At 47.6% G+C, this 21,111-nt stretch overlaps 1 protein-coding gene across 5 annotated transcripts in view; it reads right to left on the bottom strand.

Annotated features, from left to right (window-relative positions):
- The window catches only part of aatk (apoptosis associated tyrosine kinase), a 172,271-nt gene that overhangs the window by 64,680 nt on the left and 86,480 nt on the right, over positions 1-21,111 (bottom strand). For all 5 annotated transcript variants that reach the window (XM_033044227.1, XM_033044228.1, XM_033044230.1 and 2 more), the window contains one exon: positions 3,166-3,299. In XM_033044227.1, coding sequence (XP_032900118.1) covers positions 3,166-3,299 — 134 coding nt within the window. The remainder of the gene's footprint in view (positions 1-3,165; positions 3,300-21,111) is intronic.

Here is a 21,111-nt window from a genome sequence, read left to right as displayed (position 1 = left end):
GATACTGAGGCAGGCTTGGGCGGTGAGAGGCATTATTTCCATTCTTTCCAATTGCTTGGTTAATAACATCAGCTGTATGAACTTCAGAACTGCTGTCACTACTCGGCCTCCAACATCTGCCCTGCCTAATTTGCAGACATTAGATAGGTGATTGTCCAGTCTGGCCTGTTTAATACTTCACTCAGATCAATCCACTAGGATATTGAGTATTGAGTATAGACGTTGGGAGGTCATGTTGCTGTTTATAAGTTCATAAGTAATTTAGTCATCGTGCCTACTTGGGTTTTAGAGATACAGCGCGGAAACAGGCCCTTCGGCCCATCGGGGTCCGCGCCGACCAGCAATCCCCGCACATTAACACAATCCTACACTCATTATGACAATTTTTACCTTTACCAAGCCAATTAGCCTGCAAACCTATACCGTCTTTGAAGTGTGGGATGAAACCGAAGATCTCTGAGAAAACCCACGCAGGTCACGGGGAGAACGTACAAACTCCGTGCAGACAGCGCCCGTAGTCAGGATCGATGCCGGGTTTCTGGCGCTACATTCGCTATAAGGCAGCGCTGCGCCACCGTGACCACATGTGTTCTTTTTCTCATGAGTTCATAAGTGCTAGGAACAGAGTTTGGCCATTCGGCCCATCAAGTCAACTACGCCATTCAATCGTGGCTGATCTATCTTTCCCTCTTAACACCATTCTCCTGCCTTCTTCCCATCTATCTATCTCTGCCGTAAAACATATCCATGGACTTGGTCTCCAGAGCCTTCTGTTATATAAGATGTCGGTGGGGCCACATTTGTATCGTGTATAGTGGTCAGTTCTAGTCACTATGTTATAGGAAAGATGTTGTCAAGCTGGGAAGGGTGCAGAGAAGATTTACCAGGATGTTGCCAGGACTTAAGGGCCTGAGCTATAGGGAGAGGTCTCTTCCTCATCCTCATTACACACAGTCATCCAAACCAGACCAGTGCAGCTATAGCAATGTAATGTGTAGGAAGGAACTGCAGATGCTGGTTTAAACTGAAGATAGACACAAAAAGCTGGAGTAACGCAGTGGGACAGGCAGCATCTCTGGAGAGAAGGAATGAAAGAAGTCCAAAGATGGGTCTCGACCCGAAACGTCACCCATTTCTTCTCTCCAGAGATGCTGCCTGTCCTGCTGAGTTAAGGGCCTGTCCCACTTAGGCGATTTTTTAGGCGACTGCCGGCAACTAGGCTGTCGCCACACGGTCACATGGTGTCGCCTGTACGGTCGTGAGTCGTCTCCCCTCTCGCCCAAAGAGTCGTCACGTTTTTCTGGTCGCCGCTGGATTTTGAAATGTTCATAGGCGACCGTGGGCTTGTCTTCTCCTGACGTAGGTGCTGTCGTAGGTTGTCGCCAGGTGGCGCAGGTTGTCGCTGGTGCTGACTTTGGTGAATTCCATTGTCGGCAGTCGCCTAAAAAATTGCCTAAGTGGGACAGGCCCATTAGTCCAGTCGCCGGTTTTTCGGCGGCCTGCTACGACTATGACAGTCACCGGCAGTCACGTAAAACATCGCCTGGTGGGACAGTCCCTGTACTCCAGGTTTTTGTGTCTATCTTATAGCAATGTAATGTTGTTCTAAGCCAGCCGCCAGCAAACGTGCTTGCTCCCAATATGCACCACAACAGGTAAAATTCTATCTAAATTATTACAGAAGTTTGTGTGACTGAGGGCTCATCACGGAATGTCTTTCAGGGCAGGTTAACGTAATTAAGCTGTCAAAGATTACTAGCAAATGGTAAAAGGGGCAAACAGAGCATAGAAACATAGGAAATAGGTGCAGGAGTAGGCCATTCGGCCCTTCGTGCCATTCAATATGATCATGGCTGATCATCCAGAATCAGCACTCCGTTCCCCCCGTATCCCTTGACAACCACATCCACTCCTCCATATCTCCATCACCACACACACACACACACACACACACACACACACACACACACACACACACACACACACACACACACACACACACACACACACACACACACACTCCTCCATCCGCCCATTCATCCCTCCATACCTCCATCTCCACACTCACTCCATCATATCTCCACCCCCACACACATCATTATATCGCCAGCCTCACACACTCCTCCATATCTCCAAGAATAAGATGCAGAAAGGTGGAGTAACTCGGCGGTTCAGGCAGCATCTCTGGAGAAAAGGAATAGGTGACGTTTCGGGTCGGAACCGTTCTTCAGACCAACACACCCACACCTCCACACCTCCACACCACCAGCCCCACACCCACACCTCCACACCTCCACCCCCACACTCACACCTCCACACCTCCAGCCCCACACTCACACCTCCACACCACCACCCCCACACTCACACCTCCACACCTCCAGCCCCACACTCACACCTCCACACCTCCACCCCCACACTCACACCTCCACCCCCACACTCACACCTCCACACATCCAGCCCCACACTCACACCTCCACACCTCCACACCTCCACCTCCACACCTCCACACCTCCACCCCCACACTCACACCTCCACACCTCCAGCCCCACACTCACTCCCCCACATTTCCATCTTCCACACGTTCTTCCATACCTGCGTTCCCTCCTTGGTATACACATTCCCGAATTCACCCCATGGTATATCTATCCCGATTACACCTACTCCTGCACACAGGCTGGGTGTGTGCACCCACCTGCACTCCTGTGGCTGTATATGGTTTCACAAATTTGAATACTAACATTATCAATCATCATCCACGTCAGATTATTTCCACCGAAGAGGTTAATTCATGACAAAGCAACGTTGGTTTCACCTTCCGTTCCAATCTTCAAGTTCAAGTTCAAGTTCAAGTGAGTTTATTGTCATGTGTCCCTGATAGGACAATGACATTCTTGCTTTGCTTCAGCACAACAGAACATAGTAGGCATTGGCTACAAAACAGATCAGTGTGTCCGTATACCATTGTATAAATATACACACACATGGTATATGGACACACTGATCTGTTTTGTAGTCAATGCCTACTATATTCTGTTGTGCTGAAGCAAAGCAAGAATTTCATTGTCCTATCAGGGACACATGACAAGAAACTCACTTCAACTTGAATCTTTGCCATCTCTGCCCAAGTGCACCGTGAAGGTTCTGCTGGGAAGTCGTTCCTCTTACCTTAAACCCAATGTCCCCTTTCTTGCAACAGAGGCAGGCGAGCATGAGGAAGATGAAGGTGAAGAGTCCAGAGAAAGACACAGCGATCACAGCCAGGGAGGAGGACCACGTTAGTTCACCGATGGGTGTTCCATCTGGAAACAAACACAGATAGCTGTCTTCAGTCTCCTTCTCAAACTCAGTTTAGTTTAGTTTACAGATACATCCATTAAAGTCTCCCCCCCCCCCCCCCCCAGCTTTGACAAGTCAAGCGGAATATAAAATATAGAAGAAACCTTGCTTGCCCTTCACCACTTCATAACCGAATGGTGGAATAAATATCATTTCAAAATCATTTCCACAGTCCTGTTCACAATTCTCTTGACTTAGAGATTAGTTTAGAGATACAGCACGAGAACTGGCCCTTTGGCCAACCGAACTTGCGCTGACCAGCGATCCCCGCACACTTGCACTATCCTACGCAATTTTACAATTGTACCAAGCCGATTAGCCTACAAACCTGTATGTCTTTGGAGTGCGGGAGGAAACCGGAGCTTACTCGTGCAAACCCACGCGTTTCATGGGGAGAACGTACAAACTCCGTACAGACAGCACCCGTGGTCAGGATCGAACCCGGGTCTCTGGCGCTGTAAAGCAGCAACTCTACCGCTGCGCCACCTTGCCACCCACAAAAGTCTCACAAAAAGCTTCCAGGTCTTGAACAAGTAAGAGTGTAGCTCATGCCCACATTTCTCAAGAGCTTTGCACAGTTCACATCCTTATTCTTGACATAGATCACCATTTAATGCCCGTTATGGAAATCTCTCTCAATTAATCGCTCCGGAGTTGAAAGCAATCCTTCACTCGACCTGTCAGAGAAGTTCCGCTCAATGCTATTGAGCGAGTGCAGCGTAGGTTTACACAGTTAATTCCCGGGATGGCGGGATATCATATGCTGAGAGAATGGAGCGGCTGGGCTTGTATACTCTGGAGTTTAGAAGGATGAGAGGGTATCTTATTGAAACATCTAAGATTATTAAGGATTTGGACACGCTAGAGGCAGGAAACATGTTCCCGATGTTGGGAGAGTCCAGAACCAGGTGCCACAGTTTAAGAATAAGGGGTATGCCATTTGGAACAGAGATGAGGAAAAACTTTTTTCACACAGAGTGTTGTGAGTCTGTGGAATTCTCTGCCTCAGAGGGCAGTGGAGGCCGGTTCTCTGGATGCTTTCAAGAGAGAGCTAGATAGGGCTCTTAAAGATAGCGGAGTCAGGGGATATGGGGAGAAGGCAGGAACGGGGTACTGATTGGGGATGATCAGCCATGATCACATTTTATTGGCGGTGCTGGCTCGAAGGGCCGATTGGCCTACTCCTGCACCTATTGTCTATTGTCTAATTTGCATCCCAGTATACGAAACAACCTCTCTTAAACCCTTGTAAATGCAGCATCACGAACTGACTGGAACCATATTATAAATGCCACACATGTACGCCCTTCCTTACAACCTTTCCATTAAAAATAGCTACTCCCATAACGAGAGTTTCCAGTAGAACTTTGACCCACTGTCCATCCCTCAATGGAACTGCAGTGCCACCAATGGCCAGGAGGGCGCCATTACAACAGAACAAGTTGACATTGCGTTTTGCAGAAGAAAATAAAGTGTGAAGCTCAAATCAAATAGAGTCACACATCATGGAAACAGGCCCTTTGGCCCAACCATGCCTTAATTGGTACACGTGACAATAAAAGACCTTAGAAACCTTTGAACTCGTCCATGCCGACCATCCGAGCTAATCCCCTTTACCTGCATTTGGCCCTCATCCCTCAAAACCTATCACCATCCATGTACTTCCTTCCCTCCGGAGATGCTGCCTGTCCCGCTGAGTTACTCCAGCATTTTGTATCTATCTTCAGTGTAAGGCAGCATCTGCAGCTCTTTCCTACACTATCCATGTACCGGTCCAAATGAATTTTAAATGCTGTTATAGTATCTGCCTCAACCACCTCCTCAGTGTGGCACGATGGTACAGCGATGGGCGGCATGGTGGCGCAGCGGTACAGTTGCTGCCTTACAGCGCTTACAGCGACAGAGATGGGGGGGGGGGGGGTTCGATCCCGACTATGTGCGCTGTCTGTACGGAGTTTGTACGTTCTCCCCGTGACCGCGTGGGTTTTCTCCGAGATCTTCGGCTTCCTCCCACTCTCCAAAGATGTACAGGTTTGTAGGTTAATTGGGTTGGGTTTTTTATACTTGGTATAAGTGTAAATTCTCCCTCGTGTGTGTAGGGTATGCTTAATGTGCGAGGATCGCGGGTCGGCGCGGACTCGGTGGGTCGAAGGGCCTGCTTCCGTGCTGTATCTCTAAACTAAACTCTGCCAGCTTGTTACATACATCCACCAAAAATAAAGTGGCTTACAGTGAGAGGGGCAAGGAACCTGAGAGGCTGCCTCTCAGGTTCCTTGCCCCTCTCACTGTAAGCCCCTTTGTTTTTGATTCCCCCACCCTGGGTAAAAAACTGCGCATTTACCCTATCTATAATAATAATAAAAATAATGGATGGGATTTATATAGCGCCTTTCTAATACTCAAGGCGCTTTACATCGCATTATTCATTCACTCCTCAGTCACACTCGGTGAGGATGCAACTATACCCCCTATAGTTGCATACACCTCCTTAAGATCACTCCTCAGCCTCCCGTGCTCCAAGGAATAATGTCCTAAAATCTGCATTACAATCCATAAGAGCAGTGGAATAGCAAAGTGGTTAACATTCAGAATCAGCGTCTGGGGGAATCTAAATTTTATTAAGTAGCTTGTTTGACCATGAAACCTCCAAATTATTGTAAAATCCCATCAGCATCACCAGTGTCCTTCAGGAAAGAAATGCTCCCTTATTCAGTGTGGTCAATGTTCCAGTTGAACACCACCCTGCAAGCTATTGTCACCATTAGAGTTTTAACAACACGGGGCGGTCATGGTGGCGCTGCCTTACAGCGAATGCAGCCCTGGAGACCCGGGTTTGACGCCCCATTACGGTGCTGTCTGTACGGAGTTTGTACGTTCTCCCCGTGACCTGCGTGGGATTTCTTTGGTTTCCTCCCACACTCCAAAGACGTACAGGTATGTAGGTAAATTGACTTGGTGTAAAGTGTAAAACTGTCCCTAGTGTGTTGGGTAGAGTTTGTGTGCGGGGATCGCTGGGCGGCGCGGTCTCGGTGGGCTGAAGTGCCTGTTTGCGTGCTGTATCTCTAAAAAAACACTGGCAAAATAGTGTGCGTAAATTCTGTACCTATTAATGCACACTCATTGCACACTGATTGCACACTCATTGCACACTACCACTTCACAGATGAAGTAATATATTATTGACACATTTGTACCTACAACAATAAGAAACCAGGAGCAATGCAGACATTGTACTTTTGAAGTGAAAATAATGTTTTTTAAACCAGAGATAGATAGTACTTGATTAGTACGGGAGTCAGGGGTTATGGGGAGAAGGAAGGAGAATGGGGTTAGGAGGGAGAGATAGATCAGCCATGATTGAATGGCGGAGTAGACTTGATGGGCCGAATGGCCTAATTCTGTTCCTATCACTTGTGAACTTATGAAAGCTACGGGTTACAGTATGTCTGTACAGAGTTTGTACATTAATCTCCCCGTGACCGCGTGGGTTTTCTCCAGGTGCTCAGGTTTCCTCACACATAACAAAAACGTACAGGTGTGTAGGATAATCAGCTTCGGTAGAAATTTTGTGCAGGATAATGCTAGAGTAAGTGGGGGGGTCGCTGGTCGGCACGGACGCGGTGGGCCGAAGTGCCAGTTACCTCATTGTATCTCTAAACTAAACAAAAAACTAATTAATAGTCTTCAGCTTCCAAGCTTCTCCTCAGTGTCTCCGCCTCTTCCTTTCTTCTTCCCACCCCCACATCAGTCTGAGGAAGGGTCTCGACCCAAAATGTCAACTTTTCCTTCGCTCCATAGATGCTGCCTCACCTGCTGAGTTTCTCCAGCCTTTTTATCAAGCTTCTTCTCAATGTTAGTACAGTTCAATTTAACCAATTTGCAGATGACTCAAAGCTGAATGGCAGTGTGAACTGGGAAGAGGATGCTAGGAGGTTGCAGGGTGACTTGGGCAGGTGTGTGAGGGGGCAGATGCATGATAGATGCAGTATAACGTAGATAAATGTGAGGTTGTCCACTTTGGCGGCAAGAACAAGGAGGCAGATTATTATCTCAATGGTGTTAGATTAGGAAAAAGGGAGGTGCAACGAGACCTGGGTGTCTTTGTACACCAGTCATTGAAAGTAAACATGCAGGTACAGCATGCAGTGAAGAAAGCTAATGGCATGTTGGCCTTCATAACGAGAGGATTTAAGTATAGGAGTAAAGAGGTCCTTCTGCAGTTGTACAGGGCCCTGGTGAGACCACATCTGGGGTATTGTCTGCAGTTTTGGTCTCCTAATTTGAGGAAGGACATCCTTGCTATTGAGGCAGTGCAGCGTAGGTTCACCAGGTTAATCCCCAGGATGGCGGGATTGTCATATGAGGAAAGATTGGAAAGACTGGGCTTGTATTCACTGGAATTTAGAAGGATGAGAGAGGATCTTATGGAAGCATATACAATTATAAAAGGAGTGGACAAGCTAGATGCAGGAAAAATGTTCCCAATGTTGGGGGAGTCCAGAACCAGGGGCCACAGTCTAAAAATAAAGGGGAGGCCATTTAGAACGGAGATGAGGAAATACTTTTTCACACAGAAAGTTGTGTCTGGAATTCTCTGCCTCAGAGGGGAGGCCATTTAAAACAGAGATGAGAATCAGCTTTTTCACCCAGAGATTTGTGAATTTGTGGAATTCTCTGCCACAGAAGGCAGTAGAGGCCAATTCACTGGATGAATTTAAAAGAGAGCTCTAGCAGCCAGTGGAATCAAGGGATATGGGGAGAAGGCAGGCACGGGTTACTGATTGTGGATGATCAGACATGATCACAATGAATGGCGGTGCATGCTCGAAGGGCCAAATGGCCTCCTCCTGCACCTATTGTCTATGACTCTATAACCATTCATGAAAGTCTGACGAAATGTGAAAATTATTATGTTCTGGCACCGAATCACTCCCGCTAGACGGGAGCTGATACCTCTGCTGTCTCACAAATTTCATTTTGGCAATGTTTTTCTTGTTGTGTTTGATCAGCTTCCAGTGAATGTGTAAAATAACGGACTGCTTCTGTCGGTGCAGAATGAACTAATAATACACTGCTCCGTCATTTCTCCGAATGTAATTTTTCGTGACCTACTTAACTGCGACCACGTGGGAACTTCACAACAAAAAGTGTTTGAGATTTCAATCTGTCTTGCAAGTGAGATTAAGGAGTCCCATTCAGCCCCAGAGCCTATGGCATGCCACGGTTAGATGGGGGAGGTGGAGGTCGCGTTTGATCTGCCATCACCAGACTTACTCTTGCAACTTTCTTTCGTTTATTTTTGCTCCACTTCCCCTGAGGCATGGGGGGAGTCTTCAATAATTCTTTGTGCATCTATCCAAGGGCTTTTTTTATAAGCCTCTTCGTATAAATCTCATGTTCGCCGCTGGCAAGGCCGGGATTTATTGCCCATTCTTAATTGTCCTTGAAAATTGCTGTGGGTATGGAGTCACATGTGGACCAGACAACAATTGATACAAATACATCTATAGATGCTCCTGAACAGATCATCAGTAATGTAACCTGGGGTCATTGGGTGTTTCGGGTCTTTCAACATCAGACACCCTCGCCCAGGCGACCCAGCCGTGGCTGATCGGACCACCACTTGTGATCAGGTGGCATTCGCTCCTCCCTATGGACCTCCTCTCCTGATCCAGAGCCATCTCGAGACCTTCTCCGCTGCCTCTGTGGTGTTCTTGATGGCCCTTCTCCTCGCCCTCCGGTTGTGTCTATCTTCAGTTTCAACCAGCATCTGCAGTTCCTACCGACACAGTGGCTCAGATTCCGCCTCGCAACCCAATGGTATGAACATTGAATTCTCCAATTTCTGATAATTAACCTACAAACAACCTACAAATACTTTTCCCCTTTCTCCCCCCCCCCCCCCCCATTCCCCTCCCCCCCCCCCCCTCTTCCCAGTGGCCCACCTAGACGTGCACCCATGTCTACCTGTCCCCTTCCACCTGTATTTCATCCTCAGGATTCACATTTCATCACATTTTTAGTTCAGACTGGTTTAGAGATACAGTGTGGAATCCGGCCCTTTAGCCCACCAGCGACACTCGCTCTAGCCCACACACTGGGAACAATTTACAGAACCCAATTAACCTGCGAACCTACACATTTTTAGAATGTGGGAGGAAACCGGAGCACCTGGAGAAAAACCCACGCAGTCACAGTGAGAACGTGCAAACTCCGTACCGACATTGGCCGAGGTCAGAATCGAACCCTGGCGCGATGAGGCTGCAGATATCTCCTTATCTCTCACTTTTTGTCTTTTCACCTACAGTATCGCCTTTATTCAACCATCTGCCAACTAAAACCTCCCTCACCTGCAACCCCCTTACACTTCCCTGGATTTGTCCCACCCCCGTCTCTCTTCCAGCTTTTCCCTCATTACTACAATCAGTCTGAAGAAGGTTCCTGACCCGAAACGTTGCCCAGCGATGTGCTCCAGAGATGCTGCCTGACCCGCCGAGTTACTCCAGCACTTTGTGCCCTTTCACACCTCCTCGTCTCTCTATATCTGACAACCTCGTCTCCTTTTCACCTCTAGCCTTTGTCACTCACTCCACCCGAATGCTAACCAAACCCCCCTCACCTTACCTGCATCCACCTATGTATGACCTGTGCAGGAAGGAACTGCAGATGCTGGTTTACACCGAATACAGACACAAAAGGCTGGAGTCGCTCAGTGGGTCAGGCAGCATCTCTGGAGAAAAGGAATAGGTGAAGGGTCTCGACCTGAAACGCCACTGATTCATTTTCTCCAGAGATACTGCCTGACCCGCTGAGTTACTCCAGCTTTTTGTGTCTATCCACCTAATACTAGTGAAGCTTCCTCACCTATCTTCCCCCAGCTTTCTCCCCCCCCCTCCAACCGCTCCATCAGTCTAAAGATGAGTCTGGACCCGAAACATCATCTGTCCACCCCCCTCTACGGATGCTGCCTGACCCGCTGAGTTCTTTGATATTTGACACACTACCACGCTGTCTGGTGTGTTGATGTTGCATCCCATGGGTTTCGAGTTATGTGGCACAGTAATCAATGCAACGGGAACTGCAGAAATAAATCAATTGCTCTGACACTGAAATATGACAATATATAGCAAACAGGAGACACATCAAGCCATCCTGTTCTCGAGGCGAGTTACCCTTTGACATTGTACATTATAAATCATTTAATAGTCTGTCAACACTGCGGCCGGCTGGAAAGACTTCAGCTTAGTTTAGAGATACAGCACGGAAACAGGCCCTTCGGCCCACCGGGTCCGTGCCAATCACCAGCAAACACTAGTTCTATCCCACACCCTGGGGACAATTTTTGCAGAAACCAGTTAACCCACAAATCCGCACGTCTTTGCAGTGTGGGAGGAATCCGGAGCCTATTCCTTCTCTCCACAGATGCTGCCTGACCCGCTGAGTAACTCCAGCCTTCTGTGTCTGTCTTTGGCATTGACCAACATCTGCAGTTCTTTGCTGGCCCTGGAATGTTCACTTATCCTCCGCAGATGCTGCCTGACTGGCTGAGTTCCTCCAGCACTTTGTGATTTTTTTTAACGTTAAGGATTAAGACAAGCAGGGTTGTACTGCTCACTTGCAGGAATTTTCTGATCAAAGGCTCAGAATTAAAATGCATTTATTCTAGCCTGACTTCTAATCCACTTTAAATGTTACAGAAATATTCATGAGAGAAGGCACAAATCCAACTAGTCTTTGAAATTTCATATTCATTAGGTGCCGTACAAACAGGACTGTTTGCTTATCTGCAGAGTTGGATAAAGAGTTAATACGTTCAGATTCTCCAGGTAACTATGCTGTGCTTTGAATATATAGAGATGGATTTCAGAATGGATTTTTGTGGCTTTTCACCTCTTGAGAGCATGCCGATTTTCTAAACATGGCAGTGTGCCCATCTCTTGCTTCAGCTGGGGCTGAAGGGCAGGAGCCAATGGCAAGAGTTTCAAGCTGTGCCAGGAAGTACCGCAGACGCTGAAAATCTGAGGTAAAAAACAGAGTAAGCTGGTCGTGGAGAAAGATTCGCAGTCAACCTTTCGTCTGCAACAAGCAATGTGCTGGAGGAAAACTGTGGCAGCGGTAGAGACCCGGGTTCTATCCTGACTGCGGGTGCTGTCTGTAATGAGTTCGCACGTTCTCCCTGTAACAGTGTGGGGTTTCTCCAGGTGCTCCGGTTATCTGCATACGGTAAAATTGTACATTGTCCCTAGTCTGCAGGATAATGCTAGTCTACGGGGTGATCGCTGGTCGGCGCACTCAGTGGGCCAACGGGCCTGTTTCCACGCTGTATCTGACTGCTATCACTCGGGTCGAGGGGATGGTCGGGTCGGAGCGTCGCGTCCGGCCCCCGCCTCACCCGTCCCGACGTAGTGCAGCTCATGGAGTGCAGCAGCAGCAACCCCTCGCCCGTGGCCCCGTCGGTCGGCAGCCCGGCCAGCTGTCCGACCTTCGGACCTTCGCTTCCCGCCGACACCACCACCACCCATTCCTTCTCATGGCCGATCATCGGTTCGTGAGTTGAATTGGGTGTCAGACTTAGTCGATAAAGGGGATAATGTGAATAATGTTTACTGGGTCTTGACCTGAAACGTCACCTATCCATGTGTTCCCGGGGTGTTGCCTGACCCGCTGAGTTACTCCAGCACTTTGTGTCCCTATTTGCCCACTGAGCCCGTCCCATTTGCCTGTGTTTGGCCCACATCACACTAAACTCCCATCCATGCACCAATCCAAATATATTTTAAATGTTGCCACTACCACCTCCTCTGGCAGCTCGTTCCATGCACACACCACCCTCTGTGTGTAGAATGGGTCCCCTTTAAATGTTTCCCCAATCAACTTAAGACCATGGGGTCTGAAGAAGGGTTTCGGCTCGAAACATTGCCTATTTCCTTCGCTCCGTAGATGCTGCTGCACCCGCTGAGTTTCTCCAGCTTTTTTGTGTACCTTAAGACCATGCCCTCTAATTTTAGATTCCGCTACCCTGTCAAAAGGTCTGTGACTATCCATCTTATTGACGCCCCTCGTGATTTTATAAACCTCTGTACGGTCTTACAAAGAGCAAAACCGATTGTGTGAAACATCACCGTTTCAGGAAAACGACACCAATCCCATTATTAACTCATCAGATTTGGTCCCCTGTAAATTCCTAACACAGTGTACAAATTTCTTACCGCGTTATTGTCTAATGCTGCTTTCTTTCCTAACTGCGACACCGTTGCTATTGGCAACAAGCTCACACCGAGTCATGTGCCGTCTTCATTCCCGAGACTTATGTGTGCAGTTAGTAACAGGCCCTCTCTCATCCAAAAGACAAGCACTAGAGATGATTAAGACACGAGACACTGCGTGCAAAATGGTGTACGGGCAGCTGGTAGTCAAGAACTGACAGACAGTTAGACACAAAAAGCTGGAGTAACTCAGTGGGGCAGGCAGCATCTCTGGAGAGAAGGAACGGGTGACGTTTCGGGTCGAGACCCTTCTTCAGACTCACATAATACCGCAGAATGTGAGAAAGGGTTGGTGTGAGTTATCACCATTTTGCATTTCCAAAATAATCTAACATTTGTCGAAATTCACAGATTAGGAATAAGGGGTCGGCCATTTAGGACTGAGATGAGGATAAAACTACTTCACCCAGAGAGTTGTGAATCTGTGGAATTCTCTTCCACAGAAGGCAGTGGAGGCCAATTCACTGGATGTTTTCAAGAGAGAGTTAGATTTAGCACTTAGGGCTGAGGGAATTACGGGATTATGGTGAAAAAGCAGGAACGGGGTACAGATTTTAGATGATTAGCCATGATCATATTGAATGGCGGTGCTGGCTCGAAGGACTGAATGGCCTACTCCTGTACCTGTTTTTCTATGTTTTTTAAAGGTTTTTTTTTACCGCTATTCTAAAAAAGGAAACAGATCTTTAGATTTTAGTGGTACAGCGCAGAAACAGGCCCTTCAGCCCACCGAGGCCATGCCGACCAGCGATCACCCAGGTACGCTAACACTATCCTGCACACTAGGGAAAGTTTACAGCAACCAATTAACCGACAAACCCGCACGTCTTTCGAGTGTGGGAGGAAACCGGAGCACCCAGGGAAAACCCACACGTTCACAGAGAGAACGCACAGACTCCATACAGACAGCACCCGTAGTCAGGATTGAACCAAGGTCTCTTGTGCTGTAAGGCAGCAACTCTACCGCTGCTCCACCATGCCGCCCTCTGTCTATTTAATATTCTCAGAAAGAACTAGTGCTATAAAGCATGTTAAGTGTAATTACCGTTATACTGCAGGCCTGTTCAATATTTTGGAAGACATAGTGTAGTAATATTGTGGTTACAACTGGCCATGTTTCCCTTTAATTGATCTCTCCCATTTGACCACTTGCATTTGACTGCTTCACACTGCTAATAAGTTCCAAATCAACTGGGTTAACCGCATATTACCGCAGAAGCTGGATGTCGTAGTGCCGAGAGGGTTGGAAATATTCATCATGTCTGTGGGCAGCTGCACTGGAGAGAGAAGGTTGAAGGTGTGGATGGTGCTAGACCTCAGTGGAGACTTCCCCAGATATCAGCCGCGGGAGACGTCTGGACAGGTCTGCTTGGATAGAACACATAGAAGAGTGCTGGAGTAACTCAGCGGGTCAGGCAGTATCTCTGGAGGACATGGACAGCTAACATATCAGGCCTGGACTCTTGTTCAGACTTCAGGTCTATGTTTCCATAGAGTAAGGAGTACTGAGAGGAGATCGGCCAGTTTGTTTTAGCTTTAGAGAAACAACGTGGAAACAGGCCCTTCGGCCCATCAAGTCCATGCCAACCAACAATCACCCATTCACTAGTCCTATCCTGCACACAGGATAATTTACAGAAGCCAATTAACCTACAAACCTACAAGTCTTTGGAATTTGGGAGGAAACCGGGGCACCCAGAGAAAACCCACGCGGTCACAGGGAGAACGCAACATCTCGTTATTATATCCATTGGCCATTCCTTGGCCCACTTGCCCAACTGATCAAGATCCCGCTGTGATTCTTGATAACCATCTTCACTGTAACGTACAGTATAATACAATAGAACATTATTTATCCCAAGATGGAAGTTGGTCTGCCAACAGTCAGATTGGGATGTGCAAAGATTGGGGAGCCAGACATAAAAACAATTATTTTTCCACGAGTAGTAGCTCGACTCAATAACCAAAAGTCTGTAGCCTCCTTTTGCTCTGCTATTTTATTTCATTCACATGTTTAAACTATAATGTTTTATTATTAATGTTTAACGTTTTATGTGTCATTCTTAATTGTTTACTGTATGTCCATGTTGTTACCTGAGAGCGGAGCATTAAGGCAAATTCCTTGTATGTGTACATACTTGGCCAATAAATGTATTCATTCATTCATTCATTCATTCATTCATTCATTCATTCATTCACAGATTTGGGGACGGGTGGAGGAGTCATTCTGCGCCATGACAGAAGGGGGAGGAGTTGTACAGTTTGATAGCCACAGGGAAAAATGATCTCCTGTGGCGTTCTGTGCTGCATCTTGGTGGAACCAGTCTGTTGCTGAAGGTGCTCCTCAGGTTGACCAGTGTGTCATGGAGGGGATTATGATATCACCTATTTTAGTGCCATGATTCTTCCCCTGAAGCAGACTATAGGCTAGTTCCAATTAATCCTATACTTGATCCTAACTGTATAAACACAGTTTAATATTTAAAGGATGCAGCTCAACAATTAGTACAAGAGGGCAAGGTGCGTGTGTTAACATGTTGACTGTGAAGTGAAGACTAGCTCCGTCATCTGCTGCACCCCGTCAGCTGTCCACCCAGGTCGGCCCAGATCACGCCAGGTCCACGCGAGTGCTCGAGCTCGACAAGCGAAGGTTCGAGTCCAAAATGGCTCAGCCCACCACATACTGTAGCGAGACAGTATTCCATTTTGAAAGTGTGTATGATATCACCAATAGACAATAGACAATAGGTGCAGGAGTAGGCCATTCAGCCCTTACCCTAGTAAGGCTTTGGACCAAAGTTTCTTAGATATTCTGTCAGAAGGTCCATTATTAAATCGAAAGAATGAATATCTGGTGTTAACAAGAGTTGTAAGTTTATGTGGTTTCACATAATATTGATCGCTTGGTTTTGTCATAAAATAATATTAATTTCATTGTGGTCTGGCAACAGCTACACCCTGTGTCACTGATGTTCGTCCAGATTACCCAGCTCTCTGTGTGAGACACATTGCGTACACACTTTTCACGCATGTTTCAACTGATTTTCAGCTAAATCCGCATTTGAACCACAGACATAAACCTTGTCACCAATCGACCTCCCGTCCATTTGACTCCACCTTCACCTCACTTGGTCTCGGCAAGGCCAGCAGCACAATCAAGGACCAGTCTCACCCCAGGTCACTCCCTCTTCTCCCCTCTCTCCCATCAGGCATGAGGCACAGAAGTGTGAAAACGCACACCTCCAGATTCAGGCACAGGTTTTTCCCAGCTGTTATCAGGCAACTGAACCATCCTATCGCCAACTAGAGAGCGGTTCTGACCCCCCCCCCCCATCTACTTCCTGGGAGACCTGCAAACCAATTTTAATCGGATTTTACCTTGAACTAAACCTTGCACTCTTTATCCTGTATCTGTACACTGTGGATGGCTGGAGAGTTATGCCCCTGTCCCACTTAGGACACCTGAACGGAAACCTCTGGAGACTTTGCGCCCCACCCAAGGTTTCCGTGCGGTTCCCGGAGGTTGCAGGTGGTTGCCGGAGGTAGCAGGTAGTGGAAGCAGGTAGGGAGACTGACAAAAACCTCCGGGAACCGCACGGAAGGTCGATGTGACCAGGTGGTCGTGTTGGTGGAGTGGGCCGCTGGAGGCCCTGCAGCAGCCTGGGGCTCAAGTGGATCAGATGGTCAGACGCCAGGCCAGGTTGACCACACGGACACTGACCGAATAGCGAAAGTCCTGGATAGAGTGAATGTGGGGACGATGTTTGCACTAGTGGGAGGATCTAGGACAGCGATGGGGAACCTTTTCATGTTGGAAGGCCCCATTAAGTTAGATGTAATCTGATAAGGCCGGAGGAAACCCACGCAGTGACGGGGAGAAGGTGCGGACTCAACACATGCAGACAGCACCCGAGGTCAGGATCGAACCTACGACTCTGGCGCTGCCAGGCAGAGGCTCTTCCAGCCGAAATATGTCAATAGAAAAAATAGCTGGCTGGTCTGCTTGAGACTGTTCCAGCTGTTTCCAGTATGGCAACAGTGTTCGTTTAGCAGTCATATAATTTGTTCTTTTTAAAATCAAAACATGCTACATTTTAGCATCATTTTTAAAGTAAACTGGGCAAGGTTTCAAGTGAGCTCATAGTGCGTTTCGAATTGAGCCACTACATCGGAATGGATGTGTTTGTTCGAGATGGTTTGATGCCTAACATCAAAGGGTAGGGAGCGGAGTGGGGGGGGGGGGGGGGGGGGGGTGGTGGGATGAGGTGAGATAAAATGTTGTTTCTGCTCCCACAGTATTCCCAGTCTATCCCGAGTATGGATTTCTCCGTTCACCCTCTCTAATCAAACCACGCGGCCTGGGGAACTCAGTTCAAAGCACGTCTGGATTCACCCGAGGCTCGAGAAGATTAGAATAAGAATTTTAGGCAGCTTACTGAAGCAGGAATTTAGACTTTTAGGTTTTAGATATACAGCGCGGAGACGGGGCCCTTTGGCCCACTGAGTCCGCGCCGACCAGCGATCGCTAACACTAACACTGTCTGACATGCTGGAGACAATTTACAATTTTTATCGAAGCCAATTAACCTGTAAACCTGTACGCCTTTGGAGAGTGGGAGGAAACGGGGAGAATGTATAAACTCCGTACAGACGGCAACTGTAGTCAGGATCGGACCCGGGTCTCTGGCGCTGTGAGGCAGCAGCTCTACCCGCTACGCCACTGCACCACCCGAAAGAGAATTGATGAGAATTTTGATGCAATAACTTGGATAAATCCAGGGAGGGACAGTGGCGCGGCGGGTAGAGCTGCTGCCTCACAGTGCCAGAGATCCGGGTTCGATCCTGACCTCGGCTGATGCCTGTGTGGAGTTGGCCCGTTCCTGACCTCGGCTGATGCCTGTGTGGAGTTGGCCCGTTCTTCCTTAGGCTTCCTCCGGTTCCCTCCTACATCCCAAAGAAGGGGCGGGTTCGCAGGTTAACTGACCTCTGTAAATGGCCCTTAGTGTGTAGGGAGTGGATGAGAAAGTGGGATAACATGAGGCTGGTGTAAACGGGTGATCGATGGTCGGTGTGGACATAGAGGGCCAAAGGGCCTGTCTCCATGCTGTGTCTTTCAATCAAGCAATTCAACCAAGCCTTAATGATACTAGTTATGAAACATAGAAATAGGAGCAGGTCATTCAGCCCATTCTTCACCATTCAATACTATGCAGAACCCTACACCAATACATCTCAATGTCTTTTGTGGCTATAAATACTTCCCAGTTCCATCTTAAGAATATTAAAATAATAAGAATTTTTCAATATACTGTCCCCGAAGTGAAAAAAATATCTCTTCATCCTATGTTCTCCCTGTGACTGCGTGGATTTCCTCCGGGTGCTCCGGTTACCTCCCACATTCCTTACAGTGCCAGAGATCCAGGTTTGATCTTGACCTCGAGTGCTGTCTGTACGGAGTTTCTACGTTCACCTTGTGACCATGTGGGTTTTCTGCGGGTGCACCAGTCTCCTCCCACATTCCAAAGACATGCGGGTTTGTAGGTTAATTGGCTTCTGTAAAAATATTGTCCCGAGTATGTAGGATAGAACTAGTTAGACAATAGACAATAGGTGCAGGAGTAGGCCATTCAGCCCTTCGAGCCAGCACAGCCATTCAATGTGATCATGGCTGATCATCCCCAATCAGTACCCCGTTCCTGCCTTCTCCCCATATCCCCTTCTTCTTCTTCTTCTTGCGTATGGCATGCACAGCCTAAAGTTGAAGGACAACCTGTTCTATTTTACTTTATTTGATTGTGCACGCCGGGTTGATTGCATTCGAAACAGGGCGGACCACGTGAAGGTTGCAATCTCCCCCCCCCCCCCCCCATCTCCCCTGACTCAGCTATTTTTAAGCCCTATCTAGCTCTCTCTTGAAAGTATCCAGAGAACCCGCCTCCACCGCCCTCTGAGGCAGAGAATTCCACACACTCACCACTCTCTGTGAGAAAAGTGTTTCCTCGTCTCTGTTCTAAATGGCTTACTCCTTATTCTTAAACTGTGGCCCCTGGTTCTGGACTCCCCCAACATCGGGAACATGTTTCCTGCCTCTAGCGTGTCCAAACCCTGAACAATCTTATACGTTTCAATGAGATCCCCTCTAGTTCTGACGGGTAATCGCTGGACTCAGTAGGCCGAAAGGCCTGTTTCCACACTGTATCTCAAAACTAAACTCAATTAAATTTTATTGTCAATATTAGCGTTCAGGACTCATGAATCTTGTGTCTAACCCCTGGTGTTGCAAATGGTACCTAAAATAACTCAGATACTGCAGAGTTGCCTCTCTGGCGGCTGGTTTAAGGATTTTCTGGCTGAGGGGATCAGTGTGGTTTGCGCTTTCCATTCTTGAGTTGGCAGGTGCCCAAACATGAAGGAATGATGTGATATCAACAGGCTTTCCAAATGTTTGCCCAGCATTGCAAGGCTATTTGATACTTTGAAGATCCACACAGTATGAAAAGGTATTGGGCGGCACGGTGGCGCAGCGGTAGAGTTGCAGCCTTACAGCGCCAGAGACCCCGGTTCAATCTTGACTGCGGGTGCTGCCTGTATGGAGTTTGCACGTTTCTCCCTGCAACCGTGCAGGTTTTCTCCGGGTGCTCCGGTTCCCACCCGCACTCCAAAGACACGCAGGTTTGTAGGTTCATTGGCTTCAGTAAAGATGGTAAATTGACTCTAGTGTATGGGATAATGCTAGTGTGCGGGGATCACCGGCCGATGTGGAGAAGGCAGGAACGGGGTACTGATTGGGGATGATCAGCCATGATCACATTGAATGGCGGTGCTGGCTCGAAGGGCCGAATGGCCTACTCCTGCACCTGTTGTCTATTATCTACTGTCTATTGACTCACTGGGTCAAAGCACTGGCTCTATCCGACACATGAGGGACAATTTACAGAAGCCAATTAATCTACAAACCTGCACGTCTTCGGAGTGTAGGAGGAAGCCGGAGCACCCGGGGAAAACCTACGCAGTCAGACGGAGAGCGTGCAAACTCCACACAGACAGCGCCCGAAGTCAGGATCGAACCCGGGTCTCTGCCGCTGTGAGGCAGCAACTCTAGCGCTGCGCCACCGTGCTGCCCAAATGTTATTCTGAAGATCCTTAATGATCAATAAAAATTAATATCCTCTCTAATCAAATTGCATGAAACTTGATTCCTGTTATGAAATGTACAAAGCACCTACTCGCTTGTTTCTCCCACGTCCTCAGATAATCCCCAGGTCAATTGTGCAATTAACTGAAACACATTTGTCAAACGGGTCTCTTAATATGAAAGTTGCCAATACATAGAAACACTAAGCGTGTTATATTAAATTTATTCTGAAGCCTTCCAAGAAATTATTAATTGCTTGCCGTTCAACATTGGATATTGCTAAAGTACGAGGCCCTGCGTAATGCAGCTTGATATTAAACTGCAGCTACATATTAATCTCAACCCCATGCAACAGCATTAAACGCAAATGACTGGGAGGCCAAGGCTAGGCAGCGGACTTGTTTGAAAGGGGACGGTAAAATGGAGCAGAGTGCAGCAATATAATGTGGGGCTGTGCAGAGAGCATCTCCACTAGGGACTTGGCACACGATTCATCAGCAGGACTTCCCTGCACTACACTGGATCTCAGAAGCATTGGATAACATTGATGCTGAAGCACCAGAGAAAACTAACGGGACTGAAAGGTGACCCAGATATTCTATTACAGGCGTACAAAGGCAAACAGTCACGCATACACATTCTTCAAATGCTGGACAAAAATAAACAAATACACTTGTGCCGGGGAGGGCATATCAAAAGATATAAATATGCGCACATACACACATACACGCTCGCACACATTCTTTCTCACACATTCATACGTTAATTTACGCACACTCACACACACATACGCTCACGCACACACAACAAAATTAAAAGGCTGTAATATTGATAGTAATGCCCCTGTCCCACTTAGGAAACCTGAACGGAAACCTCTGGAGACTTTGCGCCCCACCCAAGGTTTCCGTGCTGTTCCTGGAGGTACCCAGAGGTTTTTGTCAATCTCCCTACCTGCTTCCACCACCTGCAACCTCCGGCAATCACCTGCAACCTCCGGGAACCGCACACAAAAACCTTGGGTTCCTCAGATTAAATATATTTTTGCACATAAATCATGAATAAAGATAAGAATTTATACACATTTTGTACAGTTGGTCTTCGGATATGTTAGTTTAGTTCAGAGATAGAGCCTGGCAAGTGACCTTTGACAAATCCCATGATTCCTTGCGTTTTTCGGAATACCAAACTCACTTATTTGGAAAGACAGAGGTCAGGAGGGAAATAAAGGGAAGGATATGGCATTTCCTACCGTACAATTAGAGGCACATTTGGCAGGATCTTCTTCCTGTGAGATTTTCAGTGGGCATGAAACAGCTGAACTGATAATTATAGTAATGGAGGGAGACTTGTCGACATAGCAACAGTCACCACCTT

This window comes from Amblyraja radiata, chromosome 26 (assembly GCF_010909765.2).
Source record: "Amblyraja radiata isolate CabotCenter1 chromosome 26, sAmbRad1.1.pri, whole genome shotgun sequence".
NCBI classification, from domain to species: domain Eukaryota; kingdom Metazoa; phylum Chordata; class Chondrichthyes; order Rajiformes; family Rajidae; genus Amblyraja; species Amblyraja radiata.
Note: the sequence above shows the minus strand (reverse complement) of the source record. Positions and strands in the feature narration are given on the sequence as shown.